Raw genomic sequence first — 27,378 nt, 5'->3', positions numbered from 1 at the left:
GTTCCTAGGGTTATAGGGACGCCCCCCAGACCTGATCCAATATTTGAAATCTCGCGATCGTGTGATTTCAATTTGTCTACATCGGCCAGCTTCAAAAACGTGCTTGTGCACGATTCCCCCATAGAAAACAATGGGGCTGTTTGAGCTGAAAAAAAACCTAACACCTGCAAAAAAGCCGCGTTCAGCTCCTAACGCAGCCCCATTGTTTGCTATGGGGAAACACTTCCTACGTCTGCACCTAACACCCTAACATGTACCCCGAGTCTAAACACCCCTAACCTTACACTTATTAACCCCTATTCTGCCGCCCCCGCTATCGCTGACCCCTGCATATTTTTTTTAACCCCTAATCTGCCGCTCCGTAAACCGCCGCTACTTACATTATCCCTATGTACCCCTAATCTGCTGCCCCTAACACCGCCGACCCCTATATTATATTTATTAACCCCTAATCTGCCCCCCACAACGTCGCCTCCACCTGCCTACACTTATTAACCCCTAATCTGCCGAGTGGACCGCACCGCTATTATAATAAAGTTATTAACCCTTAATCCGCCTCACTCCCGCCTCAATAACCCTATATTAAATAGTATGATCGGAACAGCCAATAGAATGCGAGCTCAATCTGATTGGCTGATCGGATCAGCCAATCGGATTGAACTTGATTCTGATTGGCTGATTCCATCAGCCAATCAGAATTTTCCTACCTTAATTCCGATTGGCTGATAGAATCCTATCAGCCAATCGGAATTCGAGGCACGCCATCTTGGATGACGTCCTTTAAAGGAACCGTCATTCTTCAGTTGGACGTCGTCGGAAGAAGATTGGTCCGCGCTGGAGGTCTTCACATTGGAGCCGTTCCTCATCGGATGAAGATAGAAGATGCCGCTTGGATCAAGATGGTTGCCGGTCTGGATCGCCTCTTCTTCCCGGATAGGATGAAGACTTTGGAGCCTCTTCTGGACCTCTTCAGCCGCAGGATTATGGATCGCCAGCCCCCGCTTGGGTTGGATGAAGATTTTGGAGCCAGGACCGATCGGTGATACCCGGTGAGGTGAAGATAAGGTAGGAAGATCTTCAGGGGCTTAGTGTTAGGTTTATTTAAGGGGGGTTTGGGTTAGATTAGGGGTATGTGGGTGGTGGGTTGTAATGTTGGGTGGGGGGGGGTATTGTATGTGTTTTTTTACAGGCAAAAGAGCTGAATTTCTTGGGGCATGCCCCGCAAAGGGCCCTGTTCAGGGCTGGTAAGGTAAAAGAGCTTTGAACTTTTTTAATTTAGAATAGGGTAGGGCATTTTTTTATTTTGGGGGTCTTTGTTATTTTATTAGGGGGCTTAGAGTAGGTGTAATTAGTTTAAAATTGTTGTAATATTTTTCTAATGTTTGTAAATATTTTATTATTTTTTGTAACCTAGTTCTTTTTTATTTTTTGTACTTTAGTTAGTTTATTTCATTGTAGTTATTTGTAGGTATTGTATTTAATTCATTTATTGATAGTGTAGTGTTAGGTTTAATTGTAGGTAATTGTAGGTATTTTATTTAATTTATTTATTGATAGTGTAGTGTTAGGTTTAATTGTAACTTAGGTTAGGATTTATTTTACAGGTAAATTTGTAATTATTTTAACTATTTTAGCTATTAAATAGTTCTTAACTATTTAATAGCTATTGTACCTGGTTAAAATAAATACAAAGTTACCTGTAAAATAAATATAAATCCTAAAATAGCTACAATATAATTATTCATTATATTGTAGCTATATTAGGGTTTATTTTACAGGTAAGTATTTATCTTTAAATAGGAATAATTTATTTAATAAGAGTTAATTTATTTCGTTAGATTTAAATTATATTTAACTTAGGGGGGTGTTAGTGTTAGGGTTAGACTTAGCTTTAGGGGTTAATACATTTATTACAGTAGCGGCGAGAATAGGTCGGCAGATTAGGGGTTAATAATTGAAGTTAGGTGTCGGCGATGTTAGGGAGGGCAGATTAGGGGTTAATACTATTTATTATAGGGTTATTGAGGCAGGAGTGAGGCGGATTAGGGGTTAATAACTTTATTATAGTAGCGGTGAGATCCGCTCGGCAGATTAGGGGTTAATAAGTGTAGGCAGGTGGAGGCGACGTTGAGGCTGGCAGATTAGGGGTTAATAAATATAATATAGGGGTCGGCGGTGTTAGGGGCAGCAGATTAGGGGTACATAAGTATAACATAGGTGGCGGTCGGCAGATTAGGGGTTAAAAAAATTTAATCGAGTGGCGGCGATGTGGGGGGACTTCGGTTTAGGGGTACATAGGTAGTTTATGGGTATTAGTGTACTTTAGAGCACAGTAGTTAAGAGCTTTATAAACCGGCGTTAGCCCAGAAAGCTTTGTCGTTAGATTTCTAACGCTCACTTCAGCCACGACTCTAAATACCGGAGTTAGAAAGATCCCATTGAAAAGATAGGATACGCAATTGACGTAAGGGGATCTGCGGTATGGAAAAGTCGCGGCTGGAAAGTGAGCGTTAGACCCTTTCCTGACTGACTCCAAATACCGGCGGTAGCCTAAAACCAGCGTTAGGAGCCTCTAACGCTGGTTTTGACGGCTACCGCCAAACTCTAAATCTAGGCCCTAGTTTCTATAGTTATTTAAAGCTATATCAGAAAACTATGCTAATGTTAGATGTGTTCTAGATGTTCGTTTTGAATCAGAATCTCAAGGGGTCCACTTTCAATCAGCTACCTGTAGAATTTCACTTTTAAATTAAATATACCAAATCAATGCCTGGACCTTTATTCCATCTAATTTCACTAGACCTAAAAGGGAAAGTAAACTGATTTTGGCTATATTTTGGCTCCCAAAAATTCCTCCAGTTTACTGTTTATAGCCCTCCCGATTTTACTGAGATTGTTTTTTTTTATTTTTATTTTTTCATCCGATCTGCCAAACACAGCCTGCTTTTCAGCTGACCCTTTATCCAGCATAGTCACACACTATATAAAGGTGAACAGTGTGAGAGTGGGTTGTGATTTGACAACAACAGTTTTGTATTTATTTATTTAGAATAGCTTTAAACTATTGTTGTCCTATATTAACCTTCAGGATATCCTGAAGCTTTGTATTGAAGGCACTATTTGTATATTAAATTAAAAGCATTCTAATGCGTTCTATTGATGATGGCGGTACCGTTCTTTTCAGCTTACACTTAAAGGGCCATGAAACCCACATTTTTTCTTTCATGATTTAGAAAGAGAATGCAATTTTAAACATCTTTCTAATTTACTTATATTATCTAATTTGTTTTATTCTTTTGATATTCTTTGCTGAAAAGCATATCTAGATATGCTCAGTAGCTGCTGATTGGTTGCTGCACATAGAAGCCTCATGTGATTGGCTCACCATGTGCATTGCTTTTTCTTCAACTAAGGATATCTAAAAAAAATGAAGCAAAATAAATAATAGAAGTAAATTGTAATGTTGTTTAAATTTGTATTCTCTATCTAAACCATGAAAGAAAGATTTTGGGTTTAGTGGCCCTTTAAGGTGAAGCCTGGGAACAGCACAGGCAGAATGTAAAGGTATTGCGTGATGTATGTTAGTAATTCAGGCAAATGTTTGTGGAGGAGTGATAATACTGTATGTCATCATTCAAGTATAGATGACGATTATATGAGTGGTTTAGGACAAGAGCTGAATTGCGAAGTGACTTTGCCGTTAAATTCTAGCATTTGTTGAGCAGGAGTGGGATCCAGTTAAATAAATGACAAAATTGACCAGGTCTTAAATGATGGGTAAGAGAGGTGTATGCTCCTTGTTCACCTTTCACTATGTTGTACCAATTCAATATATGTGTCCTTGTTACCACAACATCATGGGTTTTTTTTTCTTCCATCACTTCTCCCTACCATGGTATCAGCTAGTTTTGGTATTGTCATCAGGACTTATGACATGACAAAACAATATAAGAGAAAAACGGATCTATTCTTAAATTAGTTTATTCCTGGTAATGTCCAGGCATACATTTTTAAATCTGGTCTGTTTTCTATTGTTTTGTTAAGAGTTCTCATTCTTTTCCTTTTTTTAAAGGTTCTGGATAGCTATATGTAAATTGAAATAGGCAGTGATCTGAGGGATATATGTAGGTGAAGATGTTTATAAATCATACTGTTTAAAGTGATGGTAAATCCAAGCATTTAAAAAAAAAAAGGGGTGCTAAACTCACCCTGTCTGTGCCACGGCAGCTCGCTAAAGTCAGAGCCTCCGGCAGCCCACTGCACAGCACTCTTTACCAATGAAGTGATGTTTCCACCTCTAAACCAGTAGCTGTGCCGTGGGTGGCCGGAGGCTCTGACTTAAGCGAGCTGCCGCAGCACAGACAGACTGAGTTTAGTGATCAATGAAACTCCAGTTTATTTTTAATGATGGTAAATTCTAGCGTTTTTTTCAAACTCTTGGATTTACTATCACTTTAATTGCAACCAAACCTCAACTCCATAAACATCTGTTGATAAAGTGGTATTTAAAGGGCCATAATAATAAAAAAATTACATTCTTTAATTTGTTGGCGTATGTAATTTTAAGCTTATCAACCCTACACTACTGTGTGTTAAATACACAGAAGTTCCGCTCGGGACCCGGAGCACTGCTTGGTACCAAGCAGAAACAGCTGCTGATTATCATCTGAGTTGTGCAATTAGCGCTGCTGCTGATTTGGATCAACAGTGGGTTCCAGCAGTTCTCCACAGGTCTCAAGCAGCACTTCTACTGTGTGTTTAGCTCTCTGTGTGGGGGTTAACCTTTTCTACTTACAGATGTTCTTTTTCTACCTGTTCAGAGTATTCGCACACCTGATGTAAAAAGCATTTCAGCACATGGATCCCCTCTTTCTTTTTCTGTCTTAATAAATGTTGGAAACATCAAATGCATTGGTACTCTTATAGTTTGACCAAAAATTTACATTGAGGTGTGATTTGTAATAACATGGAATCTGAGAAGTCTAATGAAAAATACCCTCCATGTAGGTAGGGAAATATTAACCAGTAGGTCAAAGTTTACAGTTATGTAAATTTATATTAAAGTTTAAAGGGACAGTACACTGTAAAATTGTTTTTTCCATTAATGTATTTTAAATGACTTGTTATACCAACTGCAGAATATAAAATATTTGAGAAATTCAATTTTCATGCTTATTTGTGTATATGAAGTAGCTGATTTTGTGCTTTGAAACCACAGCCTATTACAATGGGTTGAACTTAAATGTGATATCAGATCTCATTATGTTCTAAGTTTGTGTAAACAGACTTGCTTCCTTATCTTTTATTTGGCTGGAACACCAAAGCTCAATACATAGAGAGAACAATGGAAAATGATCATTTTATTACTTGACTATCCTGCATCCCACTGAGAGTGTAATCTCATCTGCTGGCTGTGTATACTTAGGCTATTCAATAGCCTATACTCCAGTATTAATTTGTTCAGTGTAGGTGGCAATACCACAGGCTTAATCAGCTATTTCAAATGCTGAAATAGGAGTAAAGGAACTGCTTGTAACCAATTTAATACACTCTAGCAGGTTAAAAGGATCATTGGGAATAATTTAAAGGGAAGAAAAATTTTGGGTGAACTGTCCCATTAAGAAATGTTTTACCTTCTATCCTCTTAATATTTAAATCAGGATTTTCATGGTAAATCTGTACTTCAATGCATTTCTTTATAAATGGACCTTTATATGCGTGTTCTCTTTCTCAAGGTGCAATAGTGTCAAGCAACCAAGGAAGAGTTAATCCTTTTAAGGTAACGTTTAATTTATATATGCATTTATGGCAAAAGCACACACAAGTGTAGATTTATCAGGATATTTTAGTGCAAAAAAATGTCTAGCCACTATCCATTTACAAACACTGTTGCCATTCACATCTAAAAGGACCACTAAATGCAATAGAATTGCATAATTAACAAGTGCATTATAAAAAGACCATGATTTGACACCTACTCTGAATTTCAATTAAGCAGATTTTTTTTATGACAAATTTATTTTTTCTTCTATTTTTTGGCCCCCTGTATCATGTGACATCAACCAATCGTTGACTAGTATATGTATACCCTGTGAGCTTGTGCACATGCTCAGTAGGATCTTCTTCCCTAGAAAGTGTGAATATAAAAAAATTGTGCAAAATTTGATAATGAAAGTAAATTGGAAAGTGTCTTAAAACTGCATGCTCTTTCTAAATCATAAGTTTATTTTGACTTGAGTGTCCCTTTATGTCCTGCTTGATTGCTGCAGCACATTCTCTTCTATGTGTTTTGACACCTTTGTGGGGGTTAAACACATGGCTAACAAAATGGTATGATTAAAAAAAGCATGTATGCATTAGAATGACATTTTATTAAACTGTATATGAAAAGAACATAAGCTTACAGAAGTAGCCATTGTAACATAACAGTAAAGTGATCTGTAACATATAGAATATAGCTTCTTTAATCCTCAAGTACTCCTCTGAAGCTAGATTTATTAGCTTGGTCACAGCTAAGTCGGTAGGGGAAATACACTACACAATGATTGGGTGCACACCAAAATGCCAAACTACACAATATGTTGATTATTATGAATGTCTCTTTAAATGCTGGTAATCATAAAAGTCCACGTAAATCCTTTAATAAGGAATATGAGTTATTCCTTTTCTCCTTTTAATTACTTCAGTCAACACCTAGATGTCTGTTCTCCACGTCACAACAGCATAAGTCTGCAAACAAACAAGCGCCAAATAGGTGTGATACCTTCAAACAATATGATCAAAGCATTAAAAAACTAAAACAATCACACAGGAGAAGCACCACCTAGGCGCTATTGGTGCAGGCTAGGTTTCTCTTGTTAAGTGTATCCAGTCCACGGATCATCCATTACTTGTGGGATATTCTCCTTCCCAACAGGAAGTTGCAAGAGGATCACCCACAGCAGAGCTGCTGTATAGATCCTCCCCTCACTGCCATATCTAGTCATTCTCTTGCAACTCTCAACAAAGATGGACGTAGTAAGAGGAGAGTGGTGTATTATATTTAGTTTTTTAACTTCAATCAAAAGTTTGTTATTTTTAAATGGTACCGGAGTGTACTGTTTCATCTCAGGCAGCATTAGAAGAAGAATCTGCCTGTGATTTCTATGATCTTAGCAGAAGTAACTAAGATCCATTGCTGTTCTCACATATTCTGAGGAGTGAGGTAACTTCAGAGAGGGAATGGCGTGCAGGTTAATATTTTTCTAGGGATGGAATTTGCTAGAAAATGCTGCTGATACCGGATTAATGTAAGTAAAGCCTTAAATGCAGTGATAGTGACTGGTATCAGGCTTATTAATAGAGATACATACTCTTATAAAAGTGTAATATAAAACGTTTGCTGGCATGTTTAATCGTTTTTATATATGTTTGGTGACAAAACTTATTGGGGCCTAGTTTTTTTCCACATGGCTGGTTTGATTTTTGCCTAGAAACAGTTCCTGAGGCTTTCCACTGTTGCAATATGAGTGGGAAGGGCCTATTTTAGTGCTTCTCTGTGCAGATAAAAATTCTGACAGACATTCAGCTTCTTCCTGCATGATCCAGGACATCTCTGAAGGGCTCAAAAGGCTTCAAAGTCGTGTTTGAGAAGGGTAACAATCACAGTAGACTGTGGCAGTTGTTGTGACTGTGTTTAAAAAACGTTTTTGTCATTTATTATTCTGTTTTTGTTATTAAGGGGTTAATCATCCATTTGCAAGTGGGTGCAATGCTCTGCTGACTTGTTACATACACTGTAAAAATTTTGTTAGTGTAACTGCCTTTTTTCACTGTTATTTCAAATTTTGTCAAAATTTGTTTCTCTTAAAGGCACAGTAACGTTTTTTATATTGCTTGTTAACTTGCTTTAAAGTGTTTTCCAAGCTTGCTAGTCTCATTGCTAGTCTGTACAAACATGTCTGAAACAGAGGATACTTGTTCATTATGTTTAAAAGCCATGGTGGAGCCCCATAGGAGAATGTGTACTAAATGTATTGATTTCACCTTAAACAGTAAAGATCAGTCTTTATCTATAAAAGAATTGTCACCAGAGGGGTCTGTCGAGGGGGAAGTTATGCCGACTAACTCTCCCCACGTGTCCGACCCTTCGCCTCCCGCTCAAGGGACGCAAGCTAATATGGCGCCAAGTACATCAGGGACGCCCATAGCGATTACTTTGCAGGACATGGCTGCAATCATGAATAATACCCTGTCAGAGGTATTATCCAGATTAACATGAAAGGAAGGGGAACAGTTAGGGTGTGTGTACTATCCTTATAAGTGAAAAAGGATAGATAAAAAGTTGAAAGTTTCTTATCAATGATATCTAGTGAAGAGCTGCTGTACAAAAAGACTGTATAATGTATATACATATATATAGTGGTGGCGGTGTTCCCCCAACACCCCCCACCATTCAAAATTCCAGGGAAGCAATTACAGTCAACTGTGAATTAAAGTTACTTTTATGAAGGTGACTCACTGCTTCCTTGGTTTCAGGTGCTGTATCCCATGTGTTGGGGATGTTAATCCAGTTCTTCTCACCTCTGGCTACTTAACATTTAGTTTAGCCAATTGCTTTAGCTGGACAGGTGCTGTTTTTTTCTCCTTTATGGCATCCGTTATTACCAGCTAGCCCTTTTGAAATACAGTCTATTGCAGCATGCTGTTAGCTAACCTCTCGCAGTATTTATCCATTACCTGTGCTCTCTGTCTGGCCTTTATATGAACTTCAAAAAAATGTATAACAGGAGCACCAGGTAAAGTGATAAAAATTATAAATTTTATTGAAATACAAACGGTATATTAACCCAGGGTAAGAACACACAAAAAGGAAAAGTTTGAACCAACAAACTGATGAACAAAGGCTGACCGGTTTCGGCTGTTGCCTTACTCCTAGCCTGCTTAAAACTGATTAACAGTCACTGCTTTAAAAAACCCTCATCTGTGTTGCCATTGGTTCAGGGGCTCACACCCCATAATCTCCAGCTTCATTCAATTATATACTCATTAAGTGACACCAGAATTTCTACGGTACACTTTTGTGAAAAAAGCATATAAATGTACAAACTAAACAATAACCTTTTAATTCTATAAATTTATAATAATGATAAACTCTTGTTCTAATGGTATAACCATTTATAATTGGATGTGCATAGCTTGTGTACATGCTGAAAAACACTCTAGCAAGTGCTAGTGTTATAACAAAGGTTGCCGTGTACTCCGGCTGTACAAAGAAACACTTTATATTTTATAGTGACACTTTAGTCAGTTGTATTGTGCACTAATGAAGTGTTAGTTTCAATAGGTTTACCTTTTTAACTTTTAGCTTTTAGCCTTGCTTGGTATCGTCTGCACAGCGCTGCGAGGCTTGTGAATGATTGCCCAGGTCTCCGTTCTGAATTATTCCCATTGAATGAATACCGTGTGTTGGGACCAATCGTTATGCAAGTCTCACAGCGTGAGCTTCGGACGTATAGAACACCCTGTCCTATTGGTCCCCTGCACCTGCTGTGTCCTCCTATCCGTTACGTGTGTGTGTTGTTAACAACCGTCAGTGGGAGATATCTGCAACCTGCAGTTCTGTTGTTATATGGAGAGATTCGGTTGATTAAGTAAACATACAGACATTATTGCTTTAGCAAATTGGAAAGCTACTATTTACATACCGCAACTGTGAGATCCTATGCCTCCATATTATTAATCTTGTTTGCTCAGGGTAAATCGCTTACAGTGAAAAGTCCCTTATTATTAACTGTTTATATACTAGAATCATAAATCTGCAGAAGTCCTAGTAAGGGATTAGTCACTACTAGTTAAGAGGGGAGTGTTATCTATACAATAAATCTTGCTTGTTCTGGGTAAAAAGCAAACAGTGAAGTGTCCCTTATCCTTAACTAATTATGTACTGAAATTATAAATGTATAGAAGTACTAGTAAGGGATTAGTCACTACTAGTTATGGGGAATAATATCCCCTAATCTGTATGCCCGCTTTCCATTGACAGGTTATTCCTAAACTCTATTTATGTACTTAAATTCATATGTGATGAAGTTAAATATTAAAATATGGGAAGAATATCTATAATATACAGTGGTTTGATAAAGGAGGGGTATTGGATGGGAACAAAAATGTTGGTAAGTCTATAAATGCCTGGCATGGCAATATATAGATAACTCAGTATAGTGTAGATTACATAAATTACCAAAAGTTGATTAAATCGAATTCTGAGTTGAGGCCTTCTGGAACTCTCGTTTTTAAACAAAATATCCAGAAGGCCTCTCTTTCACCCAATTTTCGAGTCCTGTCTCCCCCTTTGGTCTGGATAGGTACTCTCTCAATAATGGTCCATGAAAAAAATATTATCCAGATTGCCTGAATTGAGAGGCAAGCGCGATAGCTCTGGGGTTAGACGAGATACAGAGCGCGTAGATGCTGTAAGAGCCATGTCTGATACTGCGTCACAATATGCAGAACCTGAGGACGGAGAGCTTCAGTCTGTGGGCGACGTCTCAGAATCGGGGAGACCTGATTCAGAGATTTCTAATTTTAAATTTAAGCTTGAGAACCTCCGTGTATTGCTTGGGGAGGTATTAGCTGCTCTGAATGACTGTGACACAATTGCAGTGCCAGAGAAATTGTGTAGGCTGGATAAATACTATGCAGTGCCGGTGAGTACTGATGTTTTTCCAATACCTAAAAGGCTTACAGAAATTATTAGTAAGGAGTGGGATAGGCCCGGTGTGCCCTTTTCCCCACCTCCTATATTTAGAAAAATGTTTCCAATAGATGCCACTACACGGGACTTATCAGACTGTCCCTAAGGTGGAGGGAGCAGTTTCTACTTTAGCAAAACGTACCACTATCCCGGTTGAGGACAGTTGTGCTTTTTCAGATCCAATGGATAAAAAAAATTAGAGGGTTACCTTAAGAAAATGTTTATTCAACAAGGTTTTATTTTACAGCCCCTTGCATGCATTGCGCCTGTCACTGCTGCGGCGGCATTCTGGTTTGAGGCCATACATACAGCTGCATTGACTGAAATTGTTGACAAGCTTAGAACTCTTAAGCTAGCTAACTCATTTGTTTCTGATGCCATTGTTCATTTGACTAAACTAACGGCTAAGAATTCCGGATTCACCATCCAGGCGCATAGGGCGCTATGGCTCAAATCCTGGTCAGCTGATGTGACTTCAAAGTCTAAATTACTCAACATTCCTTTCAAGGGGCAGACCTTATTCGGGCCTGGTTTGAAAGAAATTATTGCTGACATTACTGGAGGTAAGGGTCATACCCTTCCTCAGGACAGGGCCAAATCAAAGGCCAAACAGTCTAATTTTCGTGCCTTTCGAAATTTCAAGGCAGGTGCAGCATCAACTTCCTCTGCTTCAAAACAAGAGGGAACTTTTGCTCAATCCAAGCAGGCCTGGAAACCTAACCAGTCCTGGAACAAGGGCAAGCAGGCCAGAAAGCCTGCTGCTGCCTCTAAGACAGCATGAAGGAGCGGCCCCCTATCCGACAACGGATCTAGTAGGGGGCAGACTCTCTCTCTTCGCCCAGGCGTGGGCAAGAGATGTTCAGGATCCCTGGGCATTGGAGATCATATCTCAGGGATATCTTCTGGATTTCAAAGCTTCTCCTCCACAAGGGAGATTTTACCTTTCAAGATTATCTGCAAACCAGATAAAGAAAGAGGCATTCCTAAGCTGCGTACAAGATCTCCTTGTAATGGGAGTGATCCATCCAGTTCCGTGGACGGAACAAGGACAGGGGTTTTATTCAAATCTGTGGTTCCCAAAAAAGAGGGAACCTTCAGACCAATTTTGGATTTAAAGATCCTAAACAAATTCCTCAGAGTTCCGTCATTCAAGATGGAAACTATTCGAACCATTTTACCCATGATCCAAGAGGGTCAGTACATGACCACAGTGGACTTAAAGGATGCCTACCTTCACATTCCGATTCACAAGAATCATCATCAGTTCCTGAGGTTTGCCTTTCTAGACAGGCATTACCAATTTGTAGCTCTTCCATTCGTGTTGGCTACAGCCCCAAGAATTTTTACAAAGGTTCTGGGCTCACTTCTGGCGGTCCTAAGACTGCGAGGCATAGTGGTGGCTCCTTACCTGGACGATATCCTGATACAGGCGTCAAGCTTTCAAATTGCCAAATCTCATACAGAGATAGTTCTGGCATTCCTGAGGTCGCATGGGTGGAAAGTGAACGAAGAAAAGAGTTCTCTATCTCCTCTCACGAGGGTTTCCTTCCTAGGGACTCTAATAGATTCTGTAGAAATGAAAATTTACCTTACGGAGTCCAGGTTATCAAAACTTCTAAATGCTTGCTGTGTTCTTCACTCCATTCCGCGCCCCACGGTGGCTCAGTGCATGGAAGTAATCGGCTTAATGGTAGCGGCGATGGACATAGTGCCATTCGCGCGCCTGCATCTCAGACCCCTGCAATTATGCATGCTCAGTCAGTGGAATGGGGATTACACAGATTTGTCCCCTCTACTAAATCTGGATCAGGAAACCAGAGATTCTCTTCTCTAGTGGTTATCTCGGGCCCATCTGTCCAAGGGTATGACCTTTCGCAGACCAGATTGGACAATTGTAACAACAGATGCCAGCCTTCTAGGTTGGGGTGCAGTCTGGAACTCCCTGAAGGCTCAGGGTTCATGGACTCAGGAGGAGAAACTCCTCCCAATAAATATTCTGGAGTTAAGAGCAATATTCAATGCTCTTCTGGCTTGGCCTCAGCTAGCAACACTGAGGTTCATCAGATTTCAGTCGGACAACATCACGACTGTGGCTTACATCAACCATCAAGGGGGAACCAGGAGTTCCCTAGCGATGTCAGAAGTCTCCAAGATAATTCGCTGTGCAGAGACTCACTCTTGCCACCTGTCAGCGATCCATATCCCAGGTGTAGAGAACTAAGTCGTCAGACTTTCATCCGGGGGAATGGGAACTCCATCCGGAGGTGTTTGCTCAATTGGTTCTCCGTTGGGGCAAACCAGAATTGGATATCATGGCGTCTCGCCAGAACGCCAAGCTTCCTTGTTACGGATCCAGGTCCAGGGACCCAGAAGCTGATAGATGCTTTAGCAGCGCCTTGGTTCTTCAACCTGGCTTATGTGTTTCCACCGTTTCCTCTGCTCCCTCGTCTGATTGCCAAAATCAAACAGGAAAGAGCATCAGTGATATTGATAGCGCCTGCGTGGCCACGCAGGACCTGGTATGCAGACCTAGTGGACATGTCATCCTTTCCACCATGGACTCTGCCTCTGAGACAAGACCTTCTAATACAAGGTCCTTTCAATCATCCGAATCTACTTTCTCTGAGACTGACTGCATGGAGATTGAACGCTTGATCCTATCAAAGCGTGGCTTCTCCGAGTCAGTAATTGATACCTTAATACAGGCACGAAAGCCCGTCACCAGGAAAATTTACCACAAGATATGGCGTAAATATCTTCATTGGTATGAATCCAAGAATTTCTCATGGAGTAGGGTTAGGATTCCTAGGATATTGTCCTTCCTCCAAGAGGGTTTGGACAAAGGATTATCAGCTAGTTCTTTAAAGGGACAGATTTCTGCTCTGTCTATTCTTTTACACAAGCGTCTGGCAGAAGTTCCAGACGTTCAGGCATTTTGTCAGGCTTTAGTTAGAATTAAGCCTGTGTTTAAACCTGTTGCTCCTCCATGGAGCTTAAACTTGGTTCTTAAAGTTCTTCAAGGGGTTCCGTTTGAACCCCTTCATTCTATTGATATCAAACTTCTTTCATGGAAAGTTCTTTTTCTGATGGCTATTTCCTCGGCTCGAAGAGTCTCGAGTTATCTGCCTTAGATTGATTCTCCTTATCTGATCTTTCATTCAGATAAAGTTGTTCTGCGTACAAAACCTGGGTTTTTACCTAAGGTGGTTTCTAACAAGAATATCAATCAAGAGATTGTTGTTCCATCATTATGTCCTAATCCTTCTTCAAAGAAGGAACGTCTTTTGCATAATCTAGACGTAGTCCGTGCCTTGACGTTTTACTTACAGGCTACTGAATATTTTCGCCAAACATCTAACCTGTTTGTTGTTTACTCTGGACAGAGGAGAGGTCAGAAGGCCTCGGCAACCTCTTTCTTTTTGGCTTCGGAGTATAATCCGTTTAGTCTATGAGACTGCTGGACAGCAGCCTCCTGAAAGGATTACAGCTCATTCTACTAGAGCTGTGGCTTCCACCTGGGCCTTTAAAAATGAGGCCTCTGTTGAACAGATTTGCAAGGCTGCAACTTGGTCTTCGCTTCACACTTTTTCCAAATTTTACAAATTTGATACTTTTGCTTCTTCGGAGGCTGTTTTTGGGAGAAAGGTTCTACAGGCAGTGGTTCCTTCCGTTTAAGTTCCTGCCTTGTCTCTCCCATCATCCGTGTACTTAAGCTTTGGTATTGGTATCCCACAAGTAATGGATGATCCGTGGACTGGATACACTTAACAAGAGAAAACATAATTTATTATTACCTGATAAATGTATTTCTCTTGTAGTGTATCCAGTCCACGGCCCGCCCTGTCCTTTTCAGGCAGGTCTAAATTTTAATTAAACTACAGTCACCACTGCACCCTATGGTTTCTCCTTTCTCGGCTTGTTTCGGTCGAATGACTGGATATGGCAGTGAGGGGAGGAGCTATATAGCAGCTCTGCTGTGGGTGATCCCCTTGCAACTTCCTGTTGGGAAGGAGAATATCCCACAAGTAATGGATGATCCGTGGACTGGATACACTACAAGAGAAATAAATTTATCAGGTAAGCATAAATAATGTTTTTATTGAAGACAGTTTGAAATTACTCTTTCAACAGTTTACTTAAAGATTGTGTGAAGGGTCTTTTGTTAGTGTTTTACTGGTTCTCAAATTGTTTTGTTTTGGGACTCTTGCCACTTTTAGATTCACTACACAATTTAAATGGAACCTTGTTTTACTGAAGGTGTCATAAGGAGAGTTGATTTACACATGCACATGTCAACACTAGAATGCAGTGAAAGCTAGAGTTCAACATGGCAGCACTCACCCTAGAAGGAGGTGGGGAATAAAACATAACTATGCTTACGTTAAAAACAATGTATTTCTCTTGTTAAGTGTAGTCAGTCCACGGGTCATCCATTACTTATGGAATATATCTCTTCCTAACAGGAAGCTGCAAGAGGATCACCCAAGCAGAGCTGCTATATAGCTCCTCCCCTCACATGTCATATTCAGTCATTCTCTTGCAGCCTAACTAAAGATAGGTCGCTGTGAGAGGTCTGTGGTGTTTTTTAACTTAGTTTATTTCTTCAATCAAAAGTTTGTTATTTTAAATGGCACCGGAGTGTGCTGTTTGTTCTCAGGCAGCATTAGAAGAAGAATCTGCCTGCATTTTCTATGATCTTAGCAGACGTAACTAAGATCCACTGGCTGTTCTCATCTGAGGAGTGAGGTAACTTCAGAAAAGGGGAATAGCATGCAGGGCTAAATTATTTTTCTGAGGAATGGAATTGACTGAGAAAATACTGCTGATACCAATGTAACGTAAGTTCAGCCTTAAATGCAGTGATAGCGACTGGTATTAGGCTGATGAGTGTGTGTACACTGAATGTATTTTTCTAAGGAATGGAATTGACTCTGAAAATACTGTTAATACTGAAATAATGTATGAGCCTTAACTGCAGTAAAAGCGACTGGTAGCAGGCTTATTAATAACACTTCATAACTTTTAAAATGTATGTTTAAAACGTTTACTGGCATGTTAATCGTTTTTTGTGAGGTACTTGGTGATAAAACTGTGATGAGAGCAGGATGTGATGTCACTAGTTTGTGGGCGGGGCTTAGGTCCAGTGTCTGTGTCGCAGTTAGTTTAGTACAATCAACCTGACTAGATGTGTATTGTTATGCTCTGCAATAAAATAGAGTTGTACCATCATTGCTGTGTCCTGCATATGTCCTGCATCTCATGACATGGTGTCAGAAGTTCTGGACTGCGCTTCTGTTCCTGATTGATTGCAATGTCAAAGTTTACCCCACCTGAGCCTTTTGACTTTTCTCAGCCTGCAGCTTGGCCCACATGGCGTCAGCGGTTTCAGCGCTTCAGGATTGCATCCAAACTGAACAAGGAGAGTGGTGAAGTACAAGTTAATTCTCTTTTATACTCCATGGGGAAAGATGTAGAGCCAGTGTTCAATGCTTTTACTTTCCAAGAAGGGGAAGAAGTTAACTTTGATATAGTTATGGATAAACTCAGTGCCCACTTTGTGCCCAAAAGAAATGTGATTCATGAGAGAGCTTGTTTTCACAAATGTAATCAGCGTGTGGGAGAATCTGTGGAGTCATTTGTGCGCAGCCTGTATGAATTAGCTGAATTCTGTGAGTTTGGTGTTGCTAAAGAAGAGCAAATCAGAGACAGAATAGTTATTGGAATTGCAGATGCTGAAGTCTCCCTGAAGCTGCAGTTAGAGCCTGATTTAACGTTAGACGGGGCTATTAGGATAGCCCGCCAGAGTGAACTGGTGAAAAAGCAAAGTGCTGATCTGAGGTCTGAGAGTATTGTGGATGAAGTGCAACAGTCTAGGAAAATTACTAGTGAAAGGCACAGTGTGAGCAGTAGATCTAAAGTACTGGAAAGGCCTAGAAGTGGATGGGCGCAACATGGCCGATGCACACGGTGCTACCGGGCTCATGATCAGAGTGCTATATGCCCGGCCAGAGATAAAAGATGCAGAAAATGTAACAGAATAGGCCATTTTGAAGTGGTGTGTAAAACTGAATACATTAAGGAGATGCAGGTGGACAGTGACCAGGAGGGTCAGGAAGTGTCTTTTGTGGGGTCTGTTGTGGAACGGACAAGCTCAGAGGAAGATTGGAAAGTTACTTTTACTGTAATGGGAGCCAAAGTTGATTTTAAGATTGACACAGGAGCAGATATCACTGTAATGTCTTTTGCTGAATTCATGAAACTGCCTCGACAGCCCCAGCTGGCGAAGGTTACTACAAATGTCCATAATCCTGGTGGCCGTATTGATTGTGTGGGGAAATTTCTTGCCAGCTGTGAGTACAAACAAAGGAAGTTCACCATGTGGGTGCATGTGATCCGAGGTCAGTGTGTTAACAGTTTATTGAGCAGAAAAGCAGCTTGTGACTTGGGCCTCGTGGCCAGAGTGAATGAGATCTCTGAAGATATGTTTGGCGAGTTGGGCCTACTGAACTGCAAACCTGTCCGTATAGCACTTAAAAGTGACGCAGTCCCATACAGTATTTCTACTCCTCGTAGAATTCCGTTCCCGCTCATGCCTCAAGTGGAGAAAGAGCTCATGCGCATGAAGTCTATGGGGGTTATTGAAGAGGTTGTTGAAGCAACTGATTGGTGTGCCCCTATTGTTCCAGTTGCAAAGAAAAACGGAAAGGTGCGCATCTGTGTGGACCTGAAAAGGTTGAATGAGGCAGTGAAGAGGGAGAGATTTGTGCTGCCGACATTGGAAGATATAGCCCCGAAGTTGGCTGGGGCGAAGTTCTTTTCCACATTAGACGCTTCTAGCGGCTTTTGGCAGATCCCCCTGGATCCAAAGTGCCGCAAACTGACTACCTTTATCACACCGGTAGGTCGGTTCTGCTTCTGCAGACTCCCCTTTGGGATATCCTCCGCTCCTGAAATCTTTCAAAGGGAAATGAGTTCTCTCCTGAGTGGCCACATGGGCACAGCGGTCGTCATGGACGACATTCTAGTGTATGGGTCTACAGTGGAGGAGCATGATCAGCGTTTGAGTTGTGTGCTGCAGGCTATCAAAGAGTCTGGGCTGAAGCTGAATAAAGAAAAATGTCATTTTAGGAAAACTGAATTATGCTACTTTGGGCATATCATCAACGGGGATGGCATCAAGCCGGACCCCGAGAAAATTCGGGCTATTGAACAGATGAAAAGCCCTTCTGATGTACATGAGCTGAGACAGATATTGGGCCTTGTAAATTACGTGGGCAAGTTTCTTCCAGATTTATCTACAGTTTTACACCCTATCACAGAGTTGCTTAAGAAAGATGTTGCCTGGGTCTGGGGACCCTCACAAGAAAAAGCGTTCCTGCATGCCAAGTCCCTGCTGGGGTCTGCCCCAGTGCTGGGGTTCTACGACCCTTCAAAAAAGACTGTGGTTAGTGCTGATGCAAGCAGTTATGGGTTGGGGGCTGCACTCCTGCAGCTGAATGACAACAAACTACAGCCCATCGCCTACTGTTCCCGCACACTGACGGCTGCGGAGTCAAAATACGCTCAAATTGAGAAAGAGTGCCTGGCTGCAGTTTGGGCCTGTGAGCGCTTTCACCGTTATCTAGTGGGTTTGGAGAAATTTAGTCTGGAAACTGACCACAAACCGCTAGTCGCTCTAATCAATTCTTATGACATTGACAAAACACACTTGAGATGCCAGAGACTTTTAATGAGACTGCTCAGGTTCAATGTTCAGGCAGTGCATGTGCCGGGGAAACAACTGGTTGTGGCAGATACACTATCCAGGCTCCCGCTGGCTGCTGCTGAAGAATCCTCCACGGAATTGGATGTGAAAGTGTATGTTGATTCAGTTCTGGCCTCTAAGTCCATTTCTTCAAGGAAACTGGAAGAGATAAAGAAAGAGACATATTTGGACACAGATCTGCAAGAAGTTATAAGGTACATAAGAGAAGGCTGGCCCGAGAGTCGGGCAGCCTGGATGTCTTTAAGTGCTTACCAGCCAGAGAGGTCGCAGCTCACGGAGCTGGAGGGGTTGGTGCTGTTCCAAGACCGCATTGTAATTCCTGTCAGCATGAGGAAAGAGATGTTAAACAGGATTCATGATGGCCACTTAGGCATTACAAAGTGCAGAGAGAGAGCAGCTACAGCTGTGTGGTGGCCTGGGATCAGCTCCGACATTGCAAATCACGTGTCTAAATGTGCCTTTTGCCGGGAACGCCGGCCTACTCAGAGAAGGGAGCCCTTGATGTCTACTCCGCTGCCTGCGGGGCCGTGGCAGAAAATAGCTGCTGATTTGTGTGAACTGCACGGGAAAAAGTTTCTTGTTGTGATCGACTACTATTCCAGGTATTTGGAAATTGCACCCCTGAATGATATCACAAGTCAGGCCGTTATCATTCGCCTGAAGAGCTTGTTCGCCCGCTGGGGCATTCCAATGGAGCTGGTGAGTGATAATGGTATGCAGTTCGCTTCTACAGAGTTCAGTGCTTTCAGCAGGGAATATGATTTTGTACATTCCAAGTCAAGTCCACATTATCCGCAGGCCAACGGAATGGCTGAAAGGGCAGTTCAAACAACAAAATTCATTCTAAAGCAATCTGAGCCGTACCTAGCCCTCTTGTCATACAGGGCGACGCCCATTCAAGCCACCGGGTTTAGCCCGGCACAGCTGATGCTAGGACGCCAGATTCGCACCACTTTACCCTCAGTGGGTGTCTTCAAGCCGCCTGGCCCTGTTCCTCGGGACGAAGTCCTTAGGAGGGATGAAGAGGCCAAAAAGGGTTATCGTTTCTTCTACGACAGGAGACATTCTGTCAGGCCTTTACAGGAACTGAAAGCGGGCCAAAGTGTCAGAATTAAACTGGATGATGAGAAGAAATGGAAGACGCCTGCTACGGTAGTGGGCCGCTCTCCAGAACCAAGGTCTTACACAGTCCTTACAGAGGGAGGGACAGTTACACGCCGTAACCGAAGACATCTTCAGTCTGTACCTGAGAGTCTGGAACCGGATACCTCAGTACCACCGCCGGTGGGATCCCCTGTTCTAAGAGAGGTGCCTTCCCCTCAGCAAGATCACAGCGGGGATATATCTTTGCCTCCAGCAGACTCTTGTTCACCATCTTCTGTATCAGAGGACAGTTCATGCAAAGTTACATCAAGCGGAAGAGTGGTGAAACTTCCGGCCCGATACAGGGACTGACTTTAGCTAGAACAGTGACCGGAAGTATGGGCAGAATAATCCCATGGTCACTGTGGACTAGGGTAGTCTACCCCGATGTCCAAGTCAGGATGTAATTTATTTGTTCATGTTTTCTAATCTATCTGTTTTTATAATGTTCAAAAACAAAAATGTTGTTGTATACCCTGTTGGTGTACCTTGTTATTTATTATATGCAAATGTATGCTTTGCCTTTGAAAAAGGGGAAGATGTGATGAGAGCAGGATGTGATGTCACTAGTTTGTGGGCGGGGCTTAGGTCCAGTGTCTGTCGCAGTTAGTTTAGTACAATCAACCTGACTAGATGTGTATTGTTATGCTCTGCAATAAAATAGAGTTGTACCATCATTGCTGTGTCCTGCATCTCATGACAAAAACTTATTGGGGCATGATTTTTACCACATGGCCATCTTTGTTTTCTGCATAGAAACAGTTATCTGAGCTTCCCCACTGTTGTAATATGAGTGGGAGGGGCCTATTTTAGCGCTTTTTTGCGCAGTAAAAATTCAGTCACAATCTGTCTACTTCATCCTCCATGATCCAGATCGTCTCTAGAGAGCTCAGGGGTCTTCAAAATTCATTTTGAGGGAGGTAATCAGTCACAGCAGACCTGTGACAGTGTGTTTTGACTGTGATAAAAACGTTAATTATTAAATTGTTATCCGTTTTTGGGTATTAAGGGGTTAATCATCCATTTGCTGGTGGGTGCAATCCTTTGCTAACTTAATACATTTACTGTGAAAAATTGGTTGCTATAACTATTTTGGTTCATTGTTATTTCAACTGTGACAGCTTTTTGTGCTTCTTAAAGGCACAGTAGCGTTTTTTATATTGCTTGTAAATTTTTTTAGAAAAGTATTTCCAAGCTTGCTAGTCTCATTGCTAGTCTGTTTAAACATGTCTGACACAGATGAATCTCTTTGTTCACTATGTTTAAAGGCCAATGTGGAGCCCAATAGAAATTTGTGTACTAATTGCATTGATGTTACTTTAAATAAAAGTCAATCTTTACATGTAAAGAAATTATCACCAGACAACGAGGGGGAAGTTATGCCGACTAACTCTCCTCACGTGTCAGTACCTTCGCCTCCCGCTCAGGAGGTGCGTGATTTTGTGGCGCCAAGTACATCAGGGAGGCCCTTACAAATCACTTTGCAAGACATGGCTACTGTTATGACAGAAGTATTATCTAAATTGCCAGAATTAAGAGGCAAGCGCGATAGCTCTGGGTTAAGGACAGAGCGCGCGGATGAGGTGAGAGCCATGTCAGATACTGCGTCACAGTTTGCAGAACATGAAGACGGAGAGCTTCATTCTGTGGGTGACGGATCTGATCCAGGGAGACTGGATTCAGAGATTTCTAATTTTAAATTTAAGCTTGAGAACCTCCGCATATTGCTAGGGGAGGTATTAGCGGCTCTGAATGATTGTAACACGGTTGCAATTCCAGAAAAATTATGTAGGTTGGATAGATACTATGCGGTACCGGTGTGTACTGACGTGTTTCCTATACCTAAAAGGCTTACAGAGATTATTAGCAAGGAGTGGGATAGACCTGGTGTGCCTTTTTCCCCTCCTCCCATATTTAGGAAAATGTTTCCTATAGACGCCACCACACGAGACTTATGGCAGACGGTCCCTAAGGTGGAGGGAGCAGTTTCTACTTTAGCTAAGCGTACCACTATCCCGGTGGAGGATAGTTGTGCCTTTTCAGATCCAATGGATAAGAAATTAGAGGGTTAACTTAAGAAAATGTTTGTTCAACAAGGTTTTATCTTACAGCCCCTTGCATGCATTGCGCCTGTCACTGCTGCGGCGGCATTCTGGTTTGAGTCTCTGGAAGAGGCCATTCGCATGAAATTATGAACAAGCTTAAAGCACTTAAGCTAGCTAACGCATTTGTTTCTGATGCCGTCGTACATTTAACCAAACTTACGGCTAAGAACTCCGGATTCGCCATCCAAGCGCGCAGAGCGCTATGGCTTAAATCCTGGTCAGCTGACGTGACTTCTAAATCTAAATTGCTTAATATTCCTTTCAAAGGGCAGACCTTATTCGGGCCCGGCTTGAAAGAAATTATAGCTGACATTACGGGAGGTAAGGGCCATGCTCTACCTCAGGACAGGGCCAAATCAAAGGCCAAACAGTCTAATTTTCGTGCCTTTCGTAACTTCAAGGCAGGAGCAGCATCAACTTCCTCCGCTCCAAAACAGGAAGGAGCTGTTGCTAGTTACAGGCAGGGCTGGAAAGTTAACCAGTCCTGGAACAAGGGCAAGCAGGCCAAGAAACCTGCTGCTGCCCCTAAGACAGCATGAAGAGAGGGCCCCCTATCCGGAAACGGATCTAGTGGGGGGCAGATTTTCTCTCTTCGCCCAGGCTTGGGCAAGAGATGTCCAGGATCCCTGGGCGTTGGAGATCATATCTCAGGGATATCTCCTGGACTTCAAAACTTCTCCTCCACGAGGGAGATTTCATCTTTCAAGGTTATCTGCAAACCAAATAAAGAAAGAGGCGTTTCTACGCTGTGTACAAGACCTCTTACTAATGGGGGTGATCCACCCAGTTCCGCGGACAGAACACGGGCAAGGATTCTATTCAAATCTATTTGTGGTTCCCAAGAAAGAGGGAACCTTCAGACCAATCTTGGACTTAAAAATCCTAAACAAATTCCTAAGAGTTCCATCATTCAAAATGGAAACTATTCGAACCATCCTTCCCATGATCCAAGAGGGTCAGTACATGACCACAGTGGACTTAAAGGATGCCTACCTTCACATACCGATTCACAAGGATCATTATCGGTACCTAAGATTTGCTTTCCTAGACAGGCATTACCAGTTTGTAGCTCTTCCCTTCGGATTAGCTACGGCTCCAAGAATCTTTACAAAAGTTCTGGGCTCACTTCTGGCGGTACTAAGACCGCGAGGCATAGCGGTGACTTCGTACCTAGACGACATTCTGATACAAGCGTCAAGTTTTCAAACTGCCAAGTCTCATACAGAGATAGTTCTGGCATTTCTGAGGTCGCATGGGTGGAAGGTGAACGTGGAAAAGAGTTCTCTATTACCACTTACAAGGGTTCCCTTTCTAGGGACTCTTATAGATTCTGTAGAGATGAAAATTTACCTGACAGAGGCCAGGTTATCAAAACTTCTAAATGCTTGCCGTGTCCTTCAGTCCATTCCACACCCGTCAGTAACTCAGTGCATGGAAGTAATCGGCTTAATGGTAGCGGCAATGGACATAGTACCATTTGCGCGCCTGCATCTCAGACCGCTGCAATTGTGCATGCTAAGTCAGTGGAATGGGGATTACTCAGATTTGTCCCCCCTGCTAAATCTGGATCAAGAGACCAGAGATTCTCTTCTATGGTGGCTTTCTCGGCCACATCTGTCCAAGGGGATGGCCTTTCGCAGGCCAGATTGGACGATTGTAACAACAGACGCCAGCCTTCTAGGCTGGGGCGCAGTCTGGAACTCCCTGAAGGCTCAGGGACTATGGACTCAGGAGGAGAAACTCCTCCCAATAAATATTCTGGAATTAAGAGCAATATTCAATGCTCTCCTAGCTTGGCCTCAGTTAGCAACTCTGAGGTTCATCAGATTTCAGTCGGACAACATCACGACTGTGGCTTACATCAACCATCAAGGGGGAACCAGAAGTTCCCTAGCGATGTTGGAAGTCTCAAAGATAATTCGCTGGGCAGAGTCTCACTCTTGCCACCTGTCAGCGATTTACATCCCAGGCGTGGAGAACTGGGAGGCGGATTTTCTAAGTCGCCAGACTTTTCATCCGGGGGAGTGGGAACTTCATCCGGAGGTCTTTGCTCAACTGATTCATCGTTGGGGCAAACCAGATCTGGATCTCATGGCGTCTCGCCAGAACGCCAAGCTTCCTTGTTACCGATCCAGGTCCAGGGACCCGGGAGCGGTGCTGATAGATGCTCTGACAGCCCCTTGGGTCTTCAACATGGCTTATGTGTTTCCACCATTTCCGATGCTTCCTCGTTTGATTGCCAAGATCAAACAGGAGAGAGCTTCAGTGATTCTGATAGCGCCTGCGTTGCCACGCAGGACCTGGTATGCAGACCTAGTGGACATGTCGTCCTGTCCACCGTGGTCTCTGCCTCTGAGACAGGACTTTCTAATTCAGGGTCCTTTCAACCATCCAAATCTAATTTCTCTGAGGCTGACTGCATGGAGATTGAACGCTTGATTCTATCAAAGCGTGGCTTCTCGGAGTCGGTTATTGATACCTTAATACAGGCTAGGAAGCCTGTTACCAGAAGAATTTACCATAAGATATGGCGTAAAAATTTATATTGGTGCGAATCCAAGAGTTACTCATGGAGTAAGGTTAGGATTCCTAGGATATTGTCCTTTCTACAAGAGGGTTTAGAAAAGGGCTTATCTGCTAGTTCGTTAAAGGGACAGATTTCTGCTTTGTCTATTCTTCTACACAAACGTCTTTCTGAAGTTCCAGACGTTCAGGCTTTTTGTCAGGCTTTAGCTAGGATTAAGCCTGTGTTTAAGACTGTTGCTCCGCCGTGGAGCTTAAACTTAGTTCTTAACGTTCTTCAAGGCGTTCCATTTGAACCCCTTCATTCCATTGATATCAAGCTGTTATCCTGGAAGATTCTGTTTTTGATGGCTATTTCCTCGGCTCGAAGAGTCTCTGAGTTATCTGCCTTACATTGTGATTTTCCTTATCTGATTTTTCATTCAGACAAGGTAGTTCTGCGTACTAAACCTGGGTTCTTACCTAAGGTAGTTACTAACAGGAATATCAATCAAGAGATTGTTGTTCCATCACTGTGTCCTAACCCTTCTTCAAAGAAGGAACGACTTTTGCATAATCTGGACGTAGTCCGTGCCCTGAAGTTCTATTTGCAGGCAACTAAAGATTTTCGTCAAACTTCTTCCCTGTTTGTCGTTTACTCTGGACAGAGAAGAGGTCAAAAGGCTTCGGCTACCTCTCTCTCTTTTTGGCTTCGTAGCATAATACGTTTAGCCTATGAGACTGCTGGACAGCAGCCTCCTGAAAGGATTACAGCTCATTCTACTAGAGCTGTGGCTTCCACCTGGGCCTTTAAAAATGAGGCCTCTGTTGAACAGATTTGCAAGGCTGCAAATTGGTCTTCACTTCACACTTTTTCAAAATTTTACAAATTTGATACTTTTGCTTCTTCGGAGGCTATTTTTGGGAGAAAGGCAGTGGTTCCTTCTGTTTAATGTTCCTGCCTTGTCCCTCCCTTCATCCGTGTACTTTAGCTTTGGTATTGGTATTCCATAAGTAATGGATGACCCGTGGACTGACTACACTTAACAAGAGAAAACATAATTTATGCTTACCTGATAAATTTATTTCTCTTGTAGTGTAGTCAGTCCACGGCCCGCCCTGTCTTTAAGGCAGATCTAAATTTTAATTAAACTCCAGTCACCACTGCACCCTATGGTTTCTCCTTTCTCGTCTGGTTTTGGTCGAATGACTGAATATGACATGTGAGGGGAGGAGCTATATAGCAGCTCTGCTTGGGTGATCCTCTTGCAGCTTCCTGTTAGGAAGAGATATATTCCATAAGTAATGGATGACCCGTGGACTGACTACACTACAAGATAAATAAATTTATCAGGTAAGCATAAATTATGTTATTGTATATAACAATGTCTATTACACCCTTATGAAGTTTTCCATTTGGTATAACTAAACATGAAGATTGAGACAATATACTAAAATTGCCAGTTAAATAAAAATGCTAAATAATGATGTATTTGGGTACTTTGCTAAGAGTAACTGTAATATTTATACTTTTGGTGCAATGTTTGTAAATGTTATAAAGACAAAACATTTCTATGCGTTTGACTTATTTTAACCTTTACTTGAATTTGAAGGTGTCATCAGCCAGTAATAAAAGCCCAGCATTTTCAGGCAGCTCTTCTCGCTCTGCCAACATCTTGGATAACATGACTAAATTTTCTAAGAAGCCAACACCTGGTGGAAACCAATCTGCAAGTAAATCTGATTCCATTGTTATTAAGCCTCTGGCCCCGAAGTCAAAATCAAAGCAGGTAATATTCATAAATTCAAACTTTTATTTGCTACAATCTGTTTTCCATTTGGCTTAACTTATATTGGCAATATATCTTTAGTTTCATGTTTGTTTGTTTGTCCAACTTCTTTCCACAGGTCAATATTTTAGAAATTTTAAAGGGACAGGAAATGCAAAATGTTTCTTTTATGATTCAGACAGAGCATATTCCAGTTTACTTCTATCATCAATTTACTTAATTCTCAGTGCATTGCTACTACTTGCATAAAGGATACCAACACCCTTCCCAATAAGAGGTATATATGTGCATCTACCAATCAGCAGCTAGCTCCCCGCTACTGAGCCTACCAGGGTATGCTTTTCAACAAAGAATAGCAAGAGAACTAAGGAAATTTGTAAAAAGGAAATTTGAAAGTTGTTTAAAATTGTATGGGCTACATGAGTCATGAAAGAAATGTTGGGTTTCATGTTCCTTTTAAGGGCTGCATACAAATGTGTAAAACTAAATATGAGCCATTAGAACTAAGAAAAAATATATGCTCCTATATAATGGAGGATTAACCATACAATTCTAGGGAGAATATTATAGACAGTTTTAAAAATCGGCTTGAGGTTGGTAATGGCCACCTTTTAAGTCTTTCTCTCTGCAGATTTTGGTACATTAATACAGAATTAATTTGGGAAGTGTTGCTCCATGTATTATTGAATTACTAGTTTCCAGACTGTTATAGGAACGTCCCAAACACGAAGATCTAAGTAAATACTTTTATTATATTTCTTCCTTGAATGGCAAATAACAGGTTAAAGTAAACAGATTCAAATACAACAGGCGGTAATATCTCTAGATATTATTCTGCACATATAAACCAATTGCTTATCACATGTAAACAAATTGCTAAAAAGTTCGAGTACTCTCTGACATTCTACAGTGAAAATAAGTTTATTGTATAAAATAAGTGATTAAATGGAGTATTGGTTTTGTTAAAAAGTCATAAATTTCCACAAGCTGGATAGACATTTAAATTAATTACTAATATTTCTTTCTTTCTTTTCGTGGCCTCGCAGAATTTGGTATGCAGATTTGGTGGACATGTCATCCCTGCCACCTTGGAGACTTCCGTTGAGGAAGGACCTTCTCATTCAAGGGCCCTTTCTTCACCCAAATCTAGTTTCTCTGAAACTGACTGCTTGGAGATTGAACGCTTAATCCTATCCAAGCGGGGGTTTTCTGATTTGGTCATAGAGACCATGATCCAGTTTCGTAAACCTGTGACTAGAAAGATTTACCATAAGATATGGCGTAAATATCTTTATTGGTATGAATCCAAGGGCTACTCATGGAGTAGAGTTAGGATTC

At 41.6% G+C, this 27,378-nt stretch overlaps 1 protein-coding gene across 1 annotated transcript in view; it reads left to right on the top strand.

Moving 5' to 3' along the window:
- WDHD1 (WD repeat and HMG-box DNA binding protein 1) overlaps nucleotides 1-27,378 on the top strand; it is a 463,259-nt gene that overhangs the window by 376,483 nt on the left and 59,398 nt on the right. Inside the window, exons 22-23 of the mRNA XM_053697606.1 lie at nucleotides 5,736-5,779; nucleotides 25,864-26,040. Coding sequence (XP_053553581.1) covers nucleotides 5,736-5,779; nucleotides 25,864-26,040 — 221 coding nt within the window. The remainder of the gene's footprint in view (nucleotides 1-5,735; nucleotides 5,780-25,863; nucleotides 26,041-27,378) is intronic.

Source organism: Bombina bombina, chromosome 1 (genome assembly GCF_027579735.1).
Source record: "Bombina bombina isolate aBomBom1 chromosome 1, aBomBom1.pri, whole genome shotgun sequence".
Taxonomy (NCBI): Eukaryota; Metazoa; Chordata; class Amphibia; order Anura; family Bombinatoridae; genus Bombina; species Bombina bombina.
The sequence above is the reverse complement of the archived record's forward strand: the minus strand, read 5'-3'. Positions and strand labels throughout refer to the sequence as shown.